Here is a 22,637-nt window from a genome sequence, read left to right on the forward strand (position 1 = left end):
CTAAACTCAGTTTAAACGTGTGTATCAGACGTAAAACGTCACGACCCGCCCACCTGCAGCTAACGTACGGAAGAAAGCCCGGGCAGGCCTCACTGTGGCTTGTTCCTGAACAGAACACCCCTTTCTTCACGGAGGAAAACACTTTACCGAACTCATGTAAGTAACAATTTATATTGTTAAACGTCAGATTTTGCCAGAATTTAAATTTGCAATTTGCAAAAGCATGGTTCAATTTCGTTTGTTACTTTTCCCGTCTGCGACAGGCCGTCGCTGACCGCCATTTCACATGACGCTCAACGTTACCTCGAACAGGTCATTAACTTAAACCAAACACTGTTTATACCTGTGCAGTTTATAATTAGGGTTTTCTTTGCGTGGTAGTTTAATATTTTAAAGATATAGTGACTGATACCAAAAACTATCGGCGATTCGATGACGTCTAGGCTGCCGCGTACGCGCGCGCGCACACACACACGATGGTACTGGCAGGCGAGGGATAATCGTTTGGTGGAGCTGAATGTGGTGTGTTTTTTTAAAAATAATCTCCAGTCCTCTCTGGTGCCGAATCTCCGAGACCCTGGCGTAATGTTGATGTGAAGTTGTGATTATCTGTATCTGTGTGTATATTGTGTGTGTGCACGTGTGTGTATGTGCGGTGTAACCATAAGCTACAGAGAAGGCAGGTGGAGGGGCTGACTGACAGAGATGAGAAATAGTGAAACCTGTTCATTTTTATTCTTTCTGTAAGTGGCTGGTCTAATGGGAAACACTGAGGATGCTGTATGGTATTTTTGTAGGCTAGCAGGTTAGCATCATTCTGACTCCATTTGCCAGGAAGTCAGTTGGGTTTTTACGTCATATTTTGGATATTGCCTTAGGAAAGAAGCTGTTTCTGTCATATAAATTATTATTTTATGTCTTGTTCAGCATAATCTTCACAAATATTAATATAACATATTAGGGTGTAAAAAACAGATATTACGGCTCTCATTAAGCTTACATATCCAAGGGGTTAGAGATGAACCATAAGTCTCTCTCTCTCTCTCTCTCTCTCTCTCTCTCTCTCTCTCTCTAAATTTCTGGTGGTTCTATTCAGGTTTTATGCAAATTAAAAATGCCAATAAAAAGCATGTGGCTGGAAATGCTTTTATTGTATCAAGTTTAATGTACAAGATCTCAAATTACAATTCAAAAGTTTTCAAAATGGTCTTCACAAAAGTAATCTTTATCTTAATAAGTCACACAACTTGTCTTGTATATACAATTAGAGGGTATTTTTTGTTTTTTTAATTCCTGTTTTTGTATCTCAAAGGGAACTGCAGAGAGCATTGTTCACGAGGACCTGAGAATGAGGAACATGAGCATCTACATCTGTTGTGAGCCAAATACAGTAGGAATCGTCATCGAGGGAGTACCGGTTCTTACTCACGTTGGAAACCTGGCCAGAGCATGCTGCCTACTCCTGGGGTTGACATATGCACTTAATCTTGAGTATCCATCCAAACTTTCCAAAACATTTGAGGTGTTTCAAAGACTTTTTGTGGGTCTCGCCACACTGCGTCCAAAACCGACCCCCAAATTCATAACTCTGAAAAACAAGCTTCTAGCTTAGGCAGTGAGCCATGACTGTCAGCTTGCACTTATGAACAGCTATTTTCTTCTTTCTTCCACGCAGATATGTGATTATACCCTGCGTCACCACAGGCTTTCTTCTTTCTTTCTGTCTGTTCAAAGTCATTATACATTGTTCATTGAGTGGAATTCTTCAGAATGTTGTAACGGTTTGTCCTGATCAGGTTTTCCACAAAGCTACAGGTCATTTATACACACTAAATTGTCCCACTGTGAAGCTGCAACTGGTCAAAAGGTGGGATCTGTGAGTTGTTTATGTGATGTACACAGTAAAAAGAAAAAAGTACTCTTGAATGTTCTTTTGCAGCACATAATAATCTAAGGCCATGCATTTGTGTATGCACTAATACTGATGTTCTTAACTGTTAACATTGTTAACCACTGTTTAGATAAGTTGTTTTTATATTATGTACACGGTAAACAAACAACAACAAATACTGCTGTGAAGGCGTTCAAATGTTTTAATATGTACACAGTAAAATATATATCTGCAGGTCTTTTTATTATGGTTTATACACACAAGCTACAGCTGGCCAGAAGGAGGGATCTGTGAGTTGTTTAGGTTAAAATGTTTCAACATATGCATACTGTGAAGATGTTCTGCTTGTGAATTGTTACAGAAGTACAGGTAATCTAAATGTTGATTTGTCTTAGCAAGACACTGTACTGTGAATGTTCTAAGTAAAACTTGAGATGCTGAGGTCATGCATTCTTTTATGCACTAAATACTGATGTTCTTTACTGTCCATCTTATTGACACAGTTTGGATATGGCTTGTGAAAATGTTTTAATATGTGTATGGTTAAAAAAAGAAAAATACTGTGAAGCTGTTCAGCACTTTAAAAAGTTGAGGTCTTGCATTCTGTGCACTAAATATGGATGTTAACTTTACTGTCCAGCTCATTGCCACTGTTAATTTATATGGTAATGATTTAATAAAGGTTGGAATTTGACATGTCTTGTATTTTTTTATTATTATTATCCTAACTAATTATTTGAAGAAGTTTCTATTTTGAAAACAAAGAGGTTGAATTGGTCAAAATTAATAAAATAGAGTACAAAAAATATTTTTTTTCATTTAAATATTACTTATTTTAATTAAGTCTTGTGTGTATAATATGCTGATGTTTTTTTCATTGAGTTTACTCAATTTCTTGGCTTTTTCTGTAAATGCAACTTAATTTTTTTGCTTAACTCGAAATGCATATTATTAAGTTCACTTTACTCAAAATACCAATTAGTTGACTAAACTTACAAAAAGTGGTTGGAAAATGTTGCCTTATTTTTATTGAGTTAGATTTAGGCAACAGTTTTTACAGTGTACACCACTTGTCCTAAGGGTCAAAAATGCCCCAAATCTGTTTTGCATGAAGAAACAACCTGTCACCCATCACAACCGTTGTGAATATCTAGGGTTTTCCCTCTTACGTGTTGTTTTGCTGTCGAGTACTACCTCACATCCAGCTTATTGTCTAGTGGTGGAATGTAACTAAGTACATTTACTCAAGTACTGTACTTAAGTACAATTTTGAGGTGTTTGCACTTTTCTTGAGTGTTTTCATTTTATGTAACTTTATACTTCTACTCCACTACATTTTGAGGCAAATATTGTACTTTTTACTCTGCTACATTTAGCTGCCAGCTTTAGTTACTAGTTACTTTTTTGGGTCAAGATTTAATTTATTTAATTTTGATTAGACATTTGTTTTTAAATGATACCTCATAACACTATATTAAGTAGTTAAAATGAGACCTGTCTTCACAAAATTACAATGCTCTTTACATAAATGCATCAATACAAATAATCTAATAATATATTTGGAATATATTAAACAATCTGAGTGGTTCCATTCTGCATTACAAGTACTTTTATTTTTGATACTTTAAGTACTTTTTGATGCGGATACTGTTGTACTTTTACATGAGTAAGTTTTGAATGCAGGAATTTTACTTGTAGTGAAGTAATTTCACAGTGTTGTATTAGTACTTTTACTTAAGTAAGGGATCTGAATACTTTTTCCACCACTGGTTATCGTTCTATCCAATCAGCAACCAGACTTTTTTCCGTGGAGAAAAACGACCCTGCTCTTCAACAGGGCCGAAAAAAGTCCTGTCAAAAGACCGCTCCAGACGGCTCATATTCAAATTGGGGGCGTTTTGGCGAGGGAGACCCGCCTCATTCAGGGTATTGGACTGTAATGGAAACACCCTTATGCATTGTTTGCAATTCTGGTTGTTCCCAGAAGAGTTTACAAACAGAATCCTATGTGTGTACAGCATATTTGTTCTGTATCCCATAATCTAGTTCATAAAAGCTGAATACATTCTCAGCCAAATGTTTAAGTCCATTAAATAAATTTACAGTAATAAATAACCATTAAATGGCAATTCATTTTTGAACAATTATGTTGTGACTTGCCTTAACTAAGGACTCCACTTGACTTGACATAACTTGTCATATTACTTGACTTGCGAAGACAAAATGACACATATCACATATCTGCCCATAGCTGGTGCAACCCAGTGCTGATGATTTTCTATATTTCAAATCTAATGAAAAGACCAAAATCAAACAAAAAGTGGCACCAAATTGTTTGGCTGACACACCCGTTGTACTATTCTAATGCCTTCCTGATGTTTTTTCCAGGTTCTATATATTTTCCTGTTATTCATTGTGGCATGTTGTTTGAAAGACGCTCATGAACCTATATACAGAAACAACAGCAGGTAAAGTTTACTTTATGAAACTGACTTCCCCCAATGCTACAAAGTTATTAACACCATGTTTGTGCTGATAAGTGAAACCCATGTAGAAATTCAAGAGCATTCATAGAAGCATCTGTAGGAAATCTCTGAACTTTGAAGACCAAACACGATCAGCAAACTGGACCTTTTGCTTTATTTTTTGAGCCACATCAACATTTCAGATATTATGTATTTTATTCTCCAGACTTGAATCTTCCTGTTAGCACATTAAAATGAGTGAAGATGGGACACATATTTTACACTCATCACACATTTAGAGGCAGAAAAACAGACCAAGTGACATTGTATGTTTTATTCATATGACAACACACAGCAGAGAAGTATGGACACTGGATCAGGACATAACTGGTCTAAGTGTTTACTCTGGTTAATCATTAACATGTTTGTCCAGCCAGTTCATGTTTATTAAAGACAGTTGATTAAAAGCTTTCACTCGCAAGTAGGGAAGTCCATCTGACCATTAACACACCTTTGACGCATCTCCACCGTGCCGACAGGTCTTCCTCTGGTACAACTGAACTCAATGAAATCATTATGGGCTGAAAACAGCTTCTGTGATTGTCTGTGTTTTAATCTAATATTGTTGCTCGCCATGATGTATTCATTGGCAGTGCAGGGTTCTGCAAGAGATAACACATAAAAATCAGTTTATTAATGGAGAATGACTGCATAGAATACTGCATATATAATAGAAAAATGAAATAAATTTGAATAAATGTAATAGATCTTCTCAAATGAAATCAGTAACATATTTTGTTTTGCAGTTCTGGCAGAAAAATTAACCATATAGGAAGATCAGACTGCATTATTTTAAACCTTTTTAAATGTGACCTGGAGTAATGCAGATGTGCACACAGAGAGAGTAAGACGTATAATATACAACACAGATGTGGTCTTTCCCCTTACTTGTCCTGTTTTTCAGAAAAACAATTACATTGATCACCAACATGAAATCATAAAGGAAATAGTAACTTACTGAGGCAGGTTATCAATCCAGTCCATTCACCATTGTTGCAGGTTTTGTAAGGCCCACCTTGCATCGTGTAATAATTCTGACAGCTGTATTCGACCCTCTCTCCATGGCTGTATTCGGTATTACTACTGGTCGTGACGTCTCCACCCTCAAGGTATGGTGGTTTTCCACAAGTCAAAGCATCTGAAAGAATGCAAAAAAACGACAACAACAACAACAACAAAAAGAAAAACACATAAAAACAATTAGTCATTTTCTGGAAAAGTATTTTTCTTATTAACTGACTTTTTTTTGGTCAGACACTCTAATATTTTGTTGGACCCCTGGAGCTTTGATTACGGCACACACTTGCATTTGAATGCAGTGCTTTTTGAAGAGTTGCATTCATTTTCATCTTGTAGCGATGATGGGGAAGTAGGACTGCTGGCTAAGTCTTCTCCAGCACATCCCAGAGATTCTCAGTGGGGTTAAGGTCTGGACTGGTGGCCAATCCATGTGTAGAAATGGAGGATCCCTGAACCAAACTTTCACAATTCAAAGAACTGATAAATTCTGGCATTGACATCTTGAAACATGCTGTCCCATCAGGGAAGAAAAAAATCCATTGATGGAAATAGCTGGTCATTCAGCATATTCAGGTAGTCAGGTGACCTGATAACACTGCCCCTACAAAAGGGGTGGGCAATTAATTTTCCCAAGGGGCCACATGACCAATACCACGAAGGTTGTTGGGGCCGGACCAAAACTCTGAACTAAATTCTGCTCAATATTAATTTAATCGCTTTATAAAATACAGTAAATTATCTGGTTTTGAGCTGCTACTGATAAGAATATATGTTATGATAAGACTGTTAATGTGGAGTAAATCAAATATAGCAGTAAAAAGTAGTAAATACTCCAATCACTATATAACTTTTCCATTCATTTTAAACACAACTGTAAATGACCTTTAGCAAGGTTCCTATAGGTGTTTTTGTATTATATAGTTGTTGTTTTTTCAATTTTTGTAAATTCTCTAGGTTTTTTACAATGTTGTGATGCTTTTATTTTGAAAAGGTGCCGTCCAGTGTGTAACGTGTGCTTTAATTTTGAAAGGTAGTGACAGGAAATAACAGCTGGAAACGGTAAAATGAAAAACGAACGGTAAATAATAACGAGTGCGTTGACAGAAAAGACATTTTCTATAGGAAACAATCTACATTGGTCTGGCGTGTCTGGGTCCCATAACTTGGACGCTATTGAGCAAAAAGACATTTTCCATAGGAAATGAATGGGATTCTTAAAAAATCTAATAAAATAGGAGGGGCATAATATGAATTTTTGAAGAGGTGTGCCTTGTAAGTACCACATAGCAGGACAGGTCTACATTGGTCTGGGGTGTCTGGGTCCCATAACTTGGAAGCTATTGAGCAAAAAGACATTTTCCATAGGAAATGAATAGTATACTTTTTTGACGGTCCCTAGGTAAAAACCAAGCAGTTAGGGGCAACTGGCTGTCATATTGTGTTCTGCCAAGACTGAGTGAAAGCAGAGCAGGAACTGCTGATGAACTCAAAACGAATATCCGAATACCTGTCGAATATCCAACATCAAACTAACTTCACCAAGGTGTTTTTGACAAGGTACCTCAGTAACTCAGGTGACTCAGATATATGTAAATCGCCTTCAAAATAAAAGCACTGCGGTTGTATTGATTTCTAATTTCTGGGTAACCTCACGCAGGCCGGACAAGCACAGCCAATGGGCCGGATGTGGCCCGCGAGCCGCCAAAGGCCCAGGTCTGCCCTACAGGCTTGTACAGTAGACACTGGACATGATGGGTGCATCACTTAATTCACCTCTCTTCTTGCCCTGATGCACCCATCACTATGGAACAGGTTAAATCTAGACTCATCACACCGCATGACCTTTAACCTTTGCCCCAGAGTCCAATCACTATGCTCCCTGGGAAATTGGAGCCTTTTTTTCCTGATTAATCTAACTGATAAGTGGTTTTCGTGAGGCTACACAGCTCTTTAGTCCCAATCCTTTGAGATCTCTTCGTACTGTGTGTGGTTAAATGCTCTTACTTTCACATCTATGCGTAACCGCGAGTTCTACTGTTGATTTTTTCTGATTAAAAACCTTAAAGTGGTCATTCAATACTTTTTTCGATCACATTTCTTGATCGATTTCTTGAAGATGATAGTTCCCCACTATCCTTCCAGGTTTTTATAATGCATCGGGCAGTTCTTAACCTAATTTTAGTAGTTTCAGCATTCTCCTTAGTTACATCGCCTCCACAGTAACATATTTTCCACGACTACAGGATATATCTTCTGAGTTAGTCACTGCATCAGTTAGGGTTAAAAAACTTGTTGCCAGCTAAAACATTTTAATCACGGCAGTAGTTCTCCAATGCTAAACCTTTACCTATTTGCTGAGTTAAATCCAGGTGGTGACTTTAGTACACAGCAACATTTATTTGAAGCGAGAACTAACTGATTGATTGATAAATTAATACAGTCTGATACAACAGCGCTGCAAAAGTCCTATCATCCAGGTCTTGGTCAGACCCCCTTTGAAAGAGGTATTCATTGAATTTTATTTAATTTAAAGTTGAATTAATATTAGGATCAGAAAAATGTCTTAAGTTATTGAATAAAGGTGTGAGGATAGCTCCTCTGAAAAAAAAAATTGCGATGGCCGATAAAAAAATAAATGAATGAATGAATATAAAACTGCATCTTTAAAAGGATCTGTATCTATTTGAATCGCATTATCCAATTAAAATTGTCATAGCTCTGTGCGTGTAGTAGCTGGGTCAGCCAACAGCCAATGATATCAGTCGGACAGCTATTGGCTATCGCATTCATAGACGTACAGCAAAATGTGAAGTTCGGTTACTTCTCAGCGGTTAAAAATGGACAAGTTTGTTATCAAAAAAACAAGAGAAAGTCGACCAGCGTCTACCACCACCACCAACGCTCCCAGCAGCAGTGGCGGCGGCAGCAGTAGCACCAGCGACACGGACAGCAGCAAGGGTCAACAGGGAAGAAAGTACCAAGCTAGCTGGAAAGCTAAATTTCCGTGGAGAAACAAAGTGCTTTGTGAAGTATGTTATGCTGCTGACAAAATGCATGCCCCATTACTTTGTACGGGACGTGACATGGATTCTTACAAGGCTTTTGTAACAGATCGCTTTTGCATTTGGTTTAAAGCAATGGAAAGATTTCGATGCCATGAGAAGTCAAATGTTCATCAAGCTGCTGCTAGCATCACAAGTGCTGCTAATTCGGGAGTTAATGTAGCAACTGCTCTCTCTGCCGCCAAGCAAAGGCAAATGGCTGAAGCAAGAACTGATGAGTTGATGAGTATTTTGTCTTCTGTACAATATCTGGCGTGTCAAGGACTAGCCATTCGGGGTCATGTGGACACGGAGTCAAACTTGAGAAGGCTGCTAAACTTGCGCGCACAAGACATCCCAGAACTACAGTCCTGGCTTGCTCGCAATGACTCAAATTGGCTTTCTCATGACATTCTCAATGAAATGACTGAACTGTTTGCACATGATGTTCTGCGAACACTAATAGAGGAGATAAAGCGTTTTTCTCCATAATCATGGACGAGAGACAGCGGACATCACCGTCAAGGAACAGGTGTCTGTGTGCTTCCGTGTTGTTACTGAATGTCTGGAAATAGAGGAACTTTTCATAGGATTTAACCAGACCACTAGCACAACCGGGGATGCACTTTTCGACCTGTTTAAGGATGTACTGATGAGACTTTCCCTGCCTATCAAAAATTGCAGAGGTCAGTGTTATGATGGCGCATCGAATATGTCAGGGATCCGAAATGGTCTGCCCATAACATTGCTGAGTGTCGGAACTTCATGTCACTCATTCGTGAGCTGATAACACTGATACAAAATTCACCAAAACGACTCGCTTGGTTTCAGGATTTCCAAAGCGCAGACGGGTCTCTGTGCCCAACGCACTGGACAGTGAAAGCTGCTTCGCTACAGTCAATTGCTTCAAATTACAGTGCGCTATTAGAGTTTCTTGACAACCTGTCCTCAGAAGATAAAAGTGACGCAGGCGGCAAAGCAATTGGTTTACTTCAGCACCTGCACAAGTTCAGTACAATTTTCTCGCTGGAGCTGATGCTGATGTTATTTCTGGACGCAGAAACAGCCAATCGCGCACTGCAACACAGCCAACTGCATTCACAGAAAGCTCTGCAGCTCATTGAACTACTCCGCAAGGACATCAAACATCTTCGTGAAAACGGATTTGAAGATTTTTGACATTTCATGTGTCAAAAATGTCTTTTGCGTGTGATGTAATGTAATCATAGTTACATTGTTTCCTTGGTTGTACTGAAAAATATGCACTGTATTGTGAATGTGCTGAGTGTTAATTAATATTGCGTAATGAATATTTGTCATTGTGGTCAATTTGTATTTAAATACTGCGTGATGAATACCAAGTTGTGTATTTTTTTGCTTTTGTGTTGTACAGTTATACACGCAAGCGACGTAGTGTAATGCTGTGGCCAGTGTGCATGTAACATCAAACACTACTGCCTCCAGACTATAATTTGTAGCAGAGCAGTGTCATATTTTGTTGCGGTTGGTGACTATTTTTGAAGTAAAAGTGATTTTGTGACAATCATCACCTTGTTGGTATATATATATATATATATATATATTATATATAAAGATATATAGCTTATCCGGGGCCCCGCGACCCAGCCCCGGATAAGCGGAAGAAAATGGATGGATGGATGGATATATGTATATATATCTGGAGGAGTGTGTGCATTTGCTTACGCGCGCATTTGTGTGTGTGTAGCGAAAATCGCATAAAGCTACCTCTGTGTGTGTGCGTGTGTGTGTGTGTGTGTGTGTGTAATTAAAATCACATAAAGTTACCTGTGTGTGTGTGTGTGTGTGTTTGAAACATGTGTATGCATGTGTGAGGAGTGTGCGCGCTTACGCAAAGATCAAAGGCAATCAGATCAAAGCAATCAACAGAATTAACTGACACCTGTTCCGGCAGTAGTGACAGCAGAGGTGGACAGACTGGAATTTCTGGCCTCGAACAGAAAGCATTTTTGGCAAAACCATATTATCTATTATTGATCCGACTTCACTTTGAGTGTCCTGAGTTCTTCCTGAACGTCTACATATGTTGTTTTTTTTTTCACAAAAATGAAAAAATAGCTTTGTTAGAGCGATCTAAAAAAACTGTTCCATCTCCCTTTTTCAGAAATCTTCCTGCGTTTTTAATATGGGAGCCAATGAGGCTGTTGGTGGTGTTGGTGGCGCATCTGTGCGTCCTACGCCCAAACTATAACTCTGACAGCTTTACCAGAGGATTGTGAGGGAGAAGACAAATTTTCCTACGTTTCTATGTATAAATTATTTCTGTAGAGTGGAATTTGCGGCCTGGAGCACAGTTTTCAAATTTATTTTTTGACAATTTTTTCTCTCCCTCTACACTCTGGCGATGATGTCACACACTGTGACACATGCAATACACACCCATTATAATTTCAGAATTTCTCCAAAAATGATCATGGTCATTGAACAGGTATTGATAAAAAGCTATATGACCTATCGAACCGTTTATTAATACACCAATACACAAGACTTGTGTCTACTGTTTAAAGTTCAAATGGAGTCTCTAAGGTGAAATTATGCCAGAGAAGTAGACGTTTAAAAATCTTCAATCGTATCAGTTATACCAGATGACGTATGTAGAGCGACAAAAATTGATGTTTACAAAGCCAGAATTGCCTATCTCTACTTTAAACTAATAAAATGCTCAATTCTGCTTCTGCAATGTTTTTCTGCAGCATGTTCTGACTCTGGCTGCTCACCGTCTACCGGCAGTGTTGGTGTGTGTGTGTGTGTCTGTGAGAGAGTGTTGCTTGCTGCTTTGCTTCTCCAGTTCTCGCTTTCTGCAAGATTATTTATTTTTACGCCTTATTCCCCCTCATGTCATTCAGCCACACACATTCACTGATTTTATCGGCAATCGACGAGCTGCTGCGGGTTTCTGGGCGGCTCCGCTGTCCCCCGGCTCGCATGCGAGATCAGCAGCGAGCGGTAGTGGGGCTAGTTGGTAGATTAGACTTTGGCCAAATCCTGTCGGAAGCGAGGCTAAAACATCCTTTTTGGTGGTGAAACAGGAGTGTAAAGTCAAACGTTGTTCTTCTTTCAAATAAACTTTGGCTCTAAACTATCTAGAACACTGCCTACATCTAGATCCAAAGAGAGCTTCGCGTTTGCTGCAGCCATGTTGGATCCGTAAGAAAACTACAAAACTACAAGCTTCCGTCTGTCCAATAGTACGCGTCATCCTCTCGCCATCCCTCCACGTTCTGTGATTGGATCCCTAAAACAGGGCTAAGAATCGGCCATAGATTCCAGACTGTCTGCAGGTTCGAAATGAAATCAAGCGCGCAAGGCAGTATGGGTATACCCAGGCTAGAACGGGACATGAACCGAACTTCTTTGGTGAGCCCAATTTGTCCTTTGACCCCTGACCCCTCCCGTTCTTACTCCGACCTCCACATGTGGAGTTTAACGCTTGTTTGTCACCTGATTTCACATTGGAGTTAGTTGAAAACCTGACGCATCTTATAGAGACACTGTTTGTTTCATATCAAGGTCAGAGATGTACAATGGCAACATTTTTTTCTGTCGACTGGGCTGTTTTGACCTAATTCTTTGGATTCACCAGTAGTTATTCAGGGTTAGAGTTAGAACAGTTAAGTGTAGAACAAAAAGCCATTTGACTTACCGCTGCACGTTCCCTGTTCAACTGCCAGCCAGCCCTCGCTTGTGCATACGTATTTGATGTTTGGACCTGATGGTTTGTAACCAGGTTCACAAGTGAAATGTATCACATGTCCGCCTTGGTACTCTGCTCTTTTGGTTTCCTCTGAAACGTGGGCATGAGGAACATCCGGGAGGGTTGGACATGCTAACAAACGACAGAGGACAAGAAGAGGAGATAACACACGATGTCACATATGATCAGTGGTGGAAGAAGTATTCAGATCTCTTACTTAAGTAAAAGTACTAATACCACACTGTGAAATTACTCCAATACAAGTAAAAGTCCTGCATTCAAAGCTAATGGAAGTAAAACTTCAAAAGTAACAGCATCAAAATGTACTTAAAGTATCAAAAGTAAAAGTCCTTGTTATGCAAAATGGACCCACTCAGAATGTTTTGTGTATTCTAAATATATTATTATTGATGCATTTATGGAAGCAGCATTGTAATGTTGTCTGGTGTGGCTATTTTTGATGACTTAATAAACTGTTTAGTGGTTTAATTCATAAAAGTTTGTAATCACTTTAAATGCATCATGTTTTTTTATGCTAAATCTTGACCTGAAAAATAACTAAAGCTGTCAGCTAAATGTAGTGGAGGAAAAAAGTACAATATTTGCATCAAAATGTAGTGGAGTAGAAGTATAAAGTTACATAAAATGGAAATACTCAAGTAAAATACAAGTACCTCAAAATTGTACTTAAATACAGTACTTGAGTAAATGTACTTGGTTCCATTCCAGCATTGAAATCATACAATAGTTTGTGTTTGCAACGCTCCTGTTCAATCACCCAGTGACTTACGGCTGCACGTTCCCTGTCCGATTGACAGCCAGCCCTCGCTCGAGCATACATATCTGATGGTTGTTCCTGATATTTTGTAACCAGGTTCACAAGTGAAATGTATCATATGTCCGCCTTGGTACTCTGCTCTTTTGGTCTCCTCTGAAACGTGGGCATGAGGAACATCTGGGAGGGTTGGACATGCTAACAAACAACGACAACCAGAAACCAATAACCACAACACTGAAAACAATAAAACATTTAAATATTGTTGACAACATTAAAAATAAAAGAATGACTTGCAAAGGAAAAAACAAAACAATAACTCCAGGGATATGTCAGTATGCTGCCGTAGACCACATGACCTGGTCTCTGCCCAAACTGCAGTACTTTTAAACTTGTGAAAATTAACTCTTGTGTTGTCTTAACTTTCTGTATACACCACTTGTACTAAAGGTAAAAAATGCCCCACCTTTACTTAAACCTCTTAAATAAAAGCAGCTTGATTTTTGAATTTTAAAACCCAAATCTGTTTTGCATGAAGAAACAACCTGTCATCCATCACAAACGTTGTGAATATCTAGGGTTTTCCCTCTTACGGTGCAGTAAGAGTACACCTGTCAAAATTGGTTTACTCTTTCACTAAAGTAGGGTTTTTTATTTTTTATTATTTTTTGCTCCACTCAAAGAGCAGCACATCATTTTCTCTGTATTCTTGGATAGGGCCGGGCACATTACCAATTTCAATCTCGGGTACAGTACATGCTATCTTTGATGGAGAACACACACAAACAAAAATATTACTACATTTCTCCATGACAACTGACAGTTTTTGGACATACTATATTATTGTGTTGTTGTTTTTTGGGACATACAATGCTTTAACAAACTACACTATGATCTTTTTTTGTTGTTGACTTTTTTCAACATACTTTACTATGGCATTTTTTCCTCATAGTGTTGGACATACTATATTTATTACTATACTATTACTGTTATCAACGCACTATTCTATGCTGTTTTTGGTAATTAATTAATATGGTGTTTTTATTATATTTTTGTAAATACTATACTATGACTATAATAAAAGTGCCAATCTCCAAATTACAGTATGAGCATTTCTTGACTTTTTTTGATCGTGTATTTACAAAGTACTATATTGTGAACTTTTTTAATTACAGTTTTGCAACATACTATGACTTTGTTGATCACATTTGAGTGTTTTCTAACTCTAGCAGTAAAACAATGAAGAAAACAAGATCTGACATTCTTACCGATCTGTTGAAAAGATTTGTCAACGTTCAGCAGCAGGAAAAAAAGCCAAAGCAGGTAAAAGAGTCTCATTGTGAAGTTGTAACTGCTTTATCCAGGAATCAGTCCCTTTGTGGCTGAGTTGGTGTTTTTCCACTGAGAGCTATTCAGATCAAAGTCTGTAATGAAAACCTCCTCCCCTCCAAAACACACAAACATATCTTAGTACTTAAAACAAACATGAATCAGAACAAATGCAAATCAATTACATTATGAAATAACAGAATGGTAAAACAAGAACCACTCAAGTTTGCTTTGAAAATAGTTTAAAACTGTTAATACAAATATATTTGGTTCAAAATTTAACAAAACAACAAATGAGATAAGAAATTAAAATAAATCCAAATAAACAATCATTTTTCCTAAAAATTATTTGAATTTGAGGCGGGGTCCACCCTGGACTGGTCTCCAGACTGTACACAGGGCTGACACATAAAGACAGACAAACATTCATGCTCTCATTCACTCCTACGGGCAATTTAGAGTAAAAAAAATTGACCTACTATAGAATGACTTTCTTCATGTTTTGGACATCCCATAATATGGTGTTTTACTGTAATTTCTGGTCATATTATGCTCTAATATGTATCAACAGACTATAATTGACCCATTTGAAGCATTTTCAGGCATTTTAAAATTTGCCTGTTTTTTAGTCATATAATGATGTTTTTTTTGTTTGTTTTTCCCCCCACTATTTTAGGACAACATATAATACTACATGTATCATCAGAGTATAATTGACCCATTTTATGCATTTTAAGGCATTTTTGAAATTTGACAATTTGGACTTTTTTTGAGGGGTTCATTTTTGGACATCCTATAATATGGGGTTTTTCTGTCATATCTGGCCAAATTATGCTCTAATATGTATCAACAGACTATGATAGACCAATTTAAGCATTTTAAAATTCGACCATTTTTGACAAAAGTCAACATACGTTAGTCTGACTTTTTTCCATTTTTGGACAACGCATAATATGGTGTTTTTCTCTGAACCCTCGACTGCTGCGAACGAACCCGGCTGACCTCTGGGTCACCCAGCCGCCTGCTGAACAGAGTTAGACCCATGAGCATTGATTGATAGATACTGTAAATCTGTTTTGTCCTTAATGAAAAAAAAAATGCTTGCATATATTATAGTTTAATGCAACATAATATTCTGCTCCTCAGGGACACTATGAAGACATGATTGATTTTGCTGTGACCAGGCATGTCCAAACTATTCCTGAAAGGGCCATGTGGCTGCAGGTTTTCCTTCCAACCAAGCAGAAGCACAACATGCACGGGTCATGTAATCAACTGATCTCAGGGTTCAAACAGCTGATCAGTCGAATCAGGTGTGTTCTTGATTGGTTGGAACAAAAATCTGCAGGCAGCATGGCCCTTTATGGAATAGTTTGGACATGGCTGGCTGAGACGAACTGTCACATGACAAATACTCACTGAAAATCTGTTTACACAGAGCAGAGAGGAGAGGACAGGAGAGGCTGTTTACACAGAGCAGAGAGGAGAGGACAGGAGAGGAGAGGCTGGCAACATGACAATACTTCAACATGTATAGCATGTGGAAAACAATATTCATGACACTTGTTGCCACTTGAAAGAGTGTTGTGTATATAAATTCCATTTAATTTCTATTAAAAAATAATTTATAAGAGAAATCCAACCTGACTTTTTTCTTTTTCTTATGATTTCTGTCATTCTACCTGTGTTATTCTGCACAGACTCACACACACACGCGCACACACTCTCAATGTCCATTGGTCTGATCTGGACAGAGGAAGGAAACTTCGTCTTGGCTTAATTTGAATTCAATGTTATGTTTCCTCACGATAATACAATTCTCCATGCAGGAGATAATGTACACATTTTGTGTGGATTTACAGGATACTGTGTACAGATCAGTAATGGAAGATGAACTCAGAGTTCTGCATTCAAAATGCTAAGTATGTAAAACAAGATAATTACAAGTAAAAACAGTATATACTGTGCCCCCAGTAGCAGATATTTAAATGTACAACATGATAAGACCGTTAATACTTATGTTTTGGTCAAGGTGGAGCAAGTTTTAACTACTTTACAAGCTTTTTTGTAGTTTGGATCAGGAGTTCTCAACCTATGGGTCAAGCCCCTTCACAGGCTCGGAAGATAAATCTGAAACACAAAAGCAATTTCTATCGATATGTTGACCTCTTTAAGCCTTAAACAGATTCTTAAATAAAAACATCGGACAAGTTTCGAAGGGAAACTTCTCTGAAAGGAGAAACAGTGCCTCAATAACACTCTGACTTTTAAGTTTAGTTAAGTTTAATCTTCAACGATGTGTTTTATTCACTGGTTGAAGAAACACTCACATCTTTTAAAAAGTAAAACTGGTACAGTGAAAAAACATTACAAGTAAAGTTCCAGCATTTAAATCTTACTTCAGTTAAAGTGCATAATCACTGAACAAGAAGGCTCTTTCAGAATAAAATACATGATTATTGACGCATTAACGCAATTTGTACTTAGTACAGAATCATTTATTTGTTGATTTATATTTTATTATAATCTGAATCTGTTAAGTAACTACTGTTGCTCACCTAATAAGCATTTCCTGATGGTATATTTTCAGGTTCCCCATCTTGTTTTTTTATGTTCATGGTGCATTTGTAATAAGCAACATGCTGTAATAACGACCAATTGCAAGTATAACTTTTTTGGGTCATTTACAGTGCTTTATGATGTGATATAAAGGAAGTTTATACAGCATTATCTACATTATCTACTGACTTCCCCATTTCCAGAAAAAAAAAAGTTCAGATTTTCCATTTAATTTCATATTTATTGTATTGAGTAGAGGTTGCATATTGGTCAAGCTCCCACACTTTTTTAAGTAACTATAGGCAGATAATGTACATGCTCCTGAAGTAGGCGGAGCAGTGTGTGGGACATGCTTCCAAAATCACATACATCCAATGAAAAAAACTGTATAAAATGAAGGAAACACATCTTAGGAGACTTTTCATTGTACTGATATGTGTGTAAATGTTTGGCCATTTATAATAAGACCTCAGAGTTTTGCTTCATTTTCATGATGACTGAGCAATTCTGATGAGGACACCAAAGGCACTTTATAGTGATATTGACTCACATACGTTACACTCATCACACACAAAGAGGCAGGCCAAGTGATATTGTATGTTTTATTTATATGACCACACACAACAGAGAAGTACAGACACTGGATCAGGACATAACTGGTCTCAGTGTTTACTCTGGTTAATCGTTTACATGTTTGTCCAGCCAGCTCATGTTTATCAAAGTCAGTTGATTAAAAGCTTTTACTCGCAAGTAGGGAAGTCCATGTGACCATTAAGACACGTCTGACGCATCTCCACTGTGCCAACAGGTCTTCCTCTGGTACAAGTGAACGTAATGACATCATTATGGGCTGAATACAGCTTCTCCATATGTGAATATCTGAATCTAATATTGTGGCTCGCCATGATGTGTTTATTGACAGTGCAGGGTTCTGCAAGAGATAACACATAAAAAGCAGTTTATTAATATGGGATTTACTGTATACATACTGTATGTATAATCATGCTACTATTTGATAAAACATATAATATTATACATTGTTATGACTGTGGTCATTATTATAGTTATTATTTAGCAAACTGCATTTGTATGTGTGCCCTGTGTGTTAAAATATAATATTATATATATATACATATATATATATATATATATATATATATATATATATATATATATATATATATTATTCAACATAGAGGGAATTTCTGGCTTGAAAACTGAATCATAAAGGAAAGTCAGATTGTGTTATTTTATACCTTTTTAGATTGATTAAGAACCCATATGTGACCTGGGGAAATGCAGATACTGCACTTATACAATGCAGAGGAAGACATAGTATCTACAACACGGATGTGTTCTTTCACCTTACTTGTCCTAATTTTAAGAAAAACAATAACATTGATCCCCACAACATGAAAACATAAATGAAATAGTAACTTACTGAGGCAGGTGATAGATCCAGTCCATTCACCATTGTTGCAGGTTTTGTGAGGCCCACCTGCCATAGTGTAATAATTCTGACATCTGTATTCAACCCTCTCTCCATGGCTGTAATCAGTTTTATGACTGGTCGTGATGTCTCCATCTATAAGGATTGGTGGTGTTCCACAAGTCAAAGGATCTGAAAGAATGTAAAACAACAACAACAAAAACGAACACAGACACACACACACACACACACACACACACACACACACACACAATGTTCAAAAGTCATGAAAGTTTTAGAAGACCCGCACCAAAACAGAAGTGTCCCTCAACACACACTCCTTCTAAACCGTTGTTTGACTTACTGTAGAACCTTCAGAGCAGCCAGTACGTAATGCGTGCTATAATCATTTTTACGCATCAGTTAATAAGCCACTCTTAACTTGTTGTTCCAATTAAAGATCACATACGGGATCAAATATGCACCACACCTGACTTATTCTGAAAGGATTTCCAACACACGTTTTTTCTCCGGGGAGAGTGATCTGTGCGTCATGGATCGCAGTGCACCTGCAGCGTTAACATCTCCATGTTAAACCAAAGGGGAAACGGTCGGCGATCGGCACTTTGACACAATAATTAAGGCAGGTTATCTGTGAAAAATGTTTGCGCTCCATATTAATCAGAATCAGAAGTACTTTATTGATCCCCAAGGGAAAATTTTGGTATATATGTATATAAAATAGTGGAAATAGCAAAATATATGGACTTAAGAAAATATACAATCTTAGAAAATATACAATCTTAAAAAACATACAGTGTTTAACATACTATTATTGCACAAGTAAGCAGCAGTACGCAGGTGAAATATAAAATATATTAATGGATGAAAAAAAATCATCTATCCCCTCATATTTAGAACGGGTGATTGAGGGTGGAGAACTAGCCTGGGTATACCCAGACTGCCTTGCGCGCTCGAATTTAATTTCGAACCTCCAGGCAGTCTGGAAACCAGAGAGGTTTCTTAGCCCTGTTTTAGGGATCCAATCACAGAACAGGGAGGGACGGCAAGACGGTGAACTCGTAGTTTTGTAGTTTTCTTACGGATCCAAAATGGCTGCAGCAGACGCGAAACTTTCTTTGGATCTAGATGTAGGCAGTGTTCTAGATAGTTTAGAGCCAAAGTTTATTTGAAATTTCACCACGAAAAAGGATGTTTTAGCCCTGCTTCCGACAGGATTTGGGAAAAGTCTAATCTACTAATCTACCAACTAGCCCCGCTACTAGCGCTGCTACTAGCGCCGCTACTGTGACGCCGTGATCTCGATACGAGCTGGGGGACGGCGGAGCCGCCGAGAGACCCGCAGCAGCTTGTTTATTGCCCATAAAATCAATGGATGTGTGTGGCTGAATGACATGAGGGGGAATAAAGCGTGAAAATAAATAATCTTGCAGAAAGCGAGAACTGGAGAAGCAAAGCAGCAAGCAACACTCTCTCACAGACACACACACAACAAAAATTTCTGTTGCTCTACTCATCGTCATCTGGTATAACTGATACGATTGGCTAAGAGCTACCTACAGACGCTTTTGATAGACATTCGCAGCGCCCAATAAACGTAAACCACGCCTCCTCTACGGAGAAATGAACGGCTGGTTTCCAGACTAATCTCATTTGTGATTAGTCTGGTGTTAGCCAGGCTAGTGGAGAACGGCATTTTTCTCCATTGTCCGAGAGCTATAAACTGTAAACACAAAGCCGGTTGTGTGTAGTTTGAGTTTATGAAACACATTTTAAACAGAGCATAAAAGACAGTAGTTTCCACTGAACAAAAGTTTGCGGTGCCACCGCACATTCTCACGGCAAGTTTATATATTTTTTTTAAAAGTTTTTTTATACATGTGTCTTGTGTGGAAAAACAGCATCGCAGCGTTGATACATGAGGCCCCAGGTCTTGTTCAAACCCCCTTTGAAAGAGGTAAATTGAATTTTACTCAATTTATAGTGGAATTAATATTAGGATCAGGAAAATGCATTAAGTTAGTCCTTTTTGGTTTTAATTTAAAATACTAAGAATATCAGCTGACTTCTAAAATATCAGCACTAAGATGTTATGTATGTTAGAAAACAAAGCAAACAAAACATTTGACAGAGGTATCATCTTTTCTCTAGATAAGGAGAAAGAAGGCAAGAAAATAATTGATTTACAGTACCTCCACATGTTGGGAAGTCATGACTCCACTCTCCGTTTGCTAGACATTCAACCTCTGCATTCCCTAGAAGGGTGTCTCTAGGATTGGTGCAGGCAAAATACAACTTCTGTCCATTTCTCAGTTCATTGTTTGGTACATCACTTGGAGTCATGCTTACGTTGTTTGGCACATCTTTCACTGTGCATTTGTCTGTTTTGAAGAAAAGAATCTGATTAATTCAGGGTCAGGTTTGGACTTGCTTCAAGCTCATGGTGTGAGCAGTACTAGATCGATATTAAAGGGCAATAGAACAGATTCACCATGTCTCATACAAAGCCCTTCAGTTTGCGCTCTGTTCCACTTATGTACATCCTTTAGTTTTACCACAGCTTGTTTCTGCTGCTCCCTCCTGTGTCTCTTAACTTTAATCAACCATAAAATATTTAGATTTTGTCCTGTCCTAATAGTTTTACTACCGTATATGAGTTGTACTGTCATGAAATATAGAAATTTAGCCTGAAAAGATGGCTAAATAAAAAAATATGAAAATTAAGAGGTGGGCAAAATGAAAATAAATGGGCTTAACCGCCAGTTAAAGTGAACATACCATCGCAAGTTGGAAAGTTGGCATTCCACTCCCCAAGTCAAGTCAAGTCAAGTCAAACTTTATTTATAGAGCACATTTAAAACAACCGGGGTTGACCAAAGTGCTGTACAGATATCACAGTTGCAGGAAATACGGTAAAAACTAAGATACTAAAATACATAAACACAGTGCAACAATAGAATAAAATAAATTAAAAATATAATAAAATAAATAAAAAATGTAAATAAAATTTTGTTTTTGCAAGATGTCCACTTAAACTTGATTAAAAGCCAGGGAGAAAAAGTGTGTTTTTAAGGAGGATTTAAAAACTTCAAAAGATCCTGCAGATCGAATGTGCCAGGGCAGGTTATTCCAGAGCCTTGGTGCTGCTGCCACAAAGGCACGGTCCCCTTTGGTTTTGAGTCTGGTTTTAGGGGCGGCCAGTAGCAGCTGACTGGAGGATCTCAATGTTCTGGCAGGGGCGTGGATTTTAAGGAGCTCGGTCAAATATTGAGGGGCTAGTCCATTAAGAGCTTTAAAAACAAACAATAAAATTTTAAAATCTATTCTAAAAGCAACCGGGAGCCAGTGTAGTGAAGCAAGGACGGGAGTAATGTGGTCACGTTTGCGTGTGCCAGTAAGTAGACGGGCAGCTGCATTCTGAACCAGCTGCAGGCGGTGCAACAGTGAGTGGTCCAGGCCAACATACAATGAATTACAGTTTGCAAACATTCAATTTCTGCAGGCCCGTCTAGTGGACTTGCATTATCACATTGAAACTGTAATTTACGTCCAGCATTGATTGTAATAGTCCCTGGTGGAAGACCAACTGCACTGACATGAGGAGGCATTGCGCCAACTTGACAAGTGATGTCTAGAAAGAATAAAACAAATGTTATTGAATAAAGGCTCAGTGAACAGGGGTTTATGTCCCCCAGGGTTAGGGTTATGTTTTTATGTAGTGACCTTGGTGTATTCTATTAAAAAGTATCACATACACATTGTAAATAGAAATTATTATTTAAAGGGTTTACCTTCACAAAAAAGATCAGGGCAAATGTTAACATATTTCATGAGACATAATACCACTTTGAACAAAGAGAAGATACGTTTGTATCTTATGTAATAAAGGTAAGATTGGCAATCAGCACCACAGGTTAATCAACTAGAAACAATCTCTCATTCTGTCTCTGGCACTAAAGCATATGAACTGTAGTTTCATACCATTGCATGTTGGTGTGATAGACCACTGTCCATTCTCTTGGCATGTAGTTACTGTGGAGGTTTCCAGACGGGAAAAAATCCAGTATGTCCTTGCACAGTAGAATGTCAGCGTTTCACCAGGTGAAAACACATTTCTAGAAGCAGGTTCATACCTGGTTCCTTCCATATCAGTCAGCCTACATGTCATTGCTGCATTTGTTGGGGGGGAAAAAAGGGAAAATGATCTGTTAGCACCAATTTCAGTCATTTCGATTAATACATTTCACAACTCAGTTCATACTTACGTTCACACAGAGGAGTTGGGCTCCACTCTGCTCTTAATCCTATTTTAGT

General features: G+C 38.0%; 1 protein-coding gene across 5 annotated transcripts in view; it reads right to left on the bottom strand.

Annotated features, from left to right (window-relative positions):
- Nucleotides 1-22,637, bottom strand: part of LOC131977782 (complement factor H-related protein 2-like) — a 63,593-nt gene that overhangs the window by 34,333 nt on the left and 6,623 nt on the right. Inside the window, exons 3-6 of one of the 5 annotated variants that reach the window (XM_059341219.1) lie at nt 13,001-13,183; nt 12,160-12,342; nt 5,375-5,554; nt 4,676-5,018 (exon numbers count right to left, since the gene is read on the bottom strand). The exons of the other annotated variants lie outside the window; for them this stretch is intronic. Coding sequence (XP_059197202.1) covers nt 4,828-5,018; nt 5,375-5,554; nt 12,160-12,342; nt 13,001-13,183 — 737 coding nt within the window. The 3' untranslated portion in view covers nt 4,676-4,827. Of the gene's footprint in view, nt 1-4,675; nt 5,019-5,374; nt 5,555-12,159; nt 12,343-13,000; nt 13,184-22,637 lie in introns of those variants that run through there. 5 annotated transcript variants of the gene reach the window in all.

This window comes from Centropristis striata, chromosome 9 (assembly GCF_030273125.1).
Source record: "Centropristis striata isolate RG_2023a ecotype Rhode Island chromosome 9, C.striata_1.0, whole genome shotgun sequence".
In the NCBI taxonomy this organism is placed as follows: domain Eukaryota; kingdom Metazoa; phylum Chordata; class Actinopteri; order Perciformes; family Serranidae; genus Centropristis; species Centropristis striata.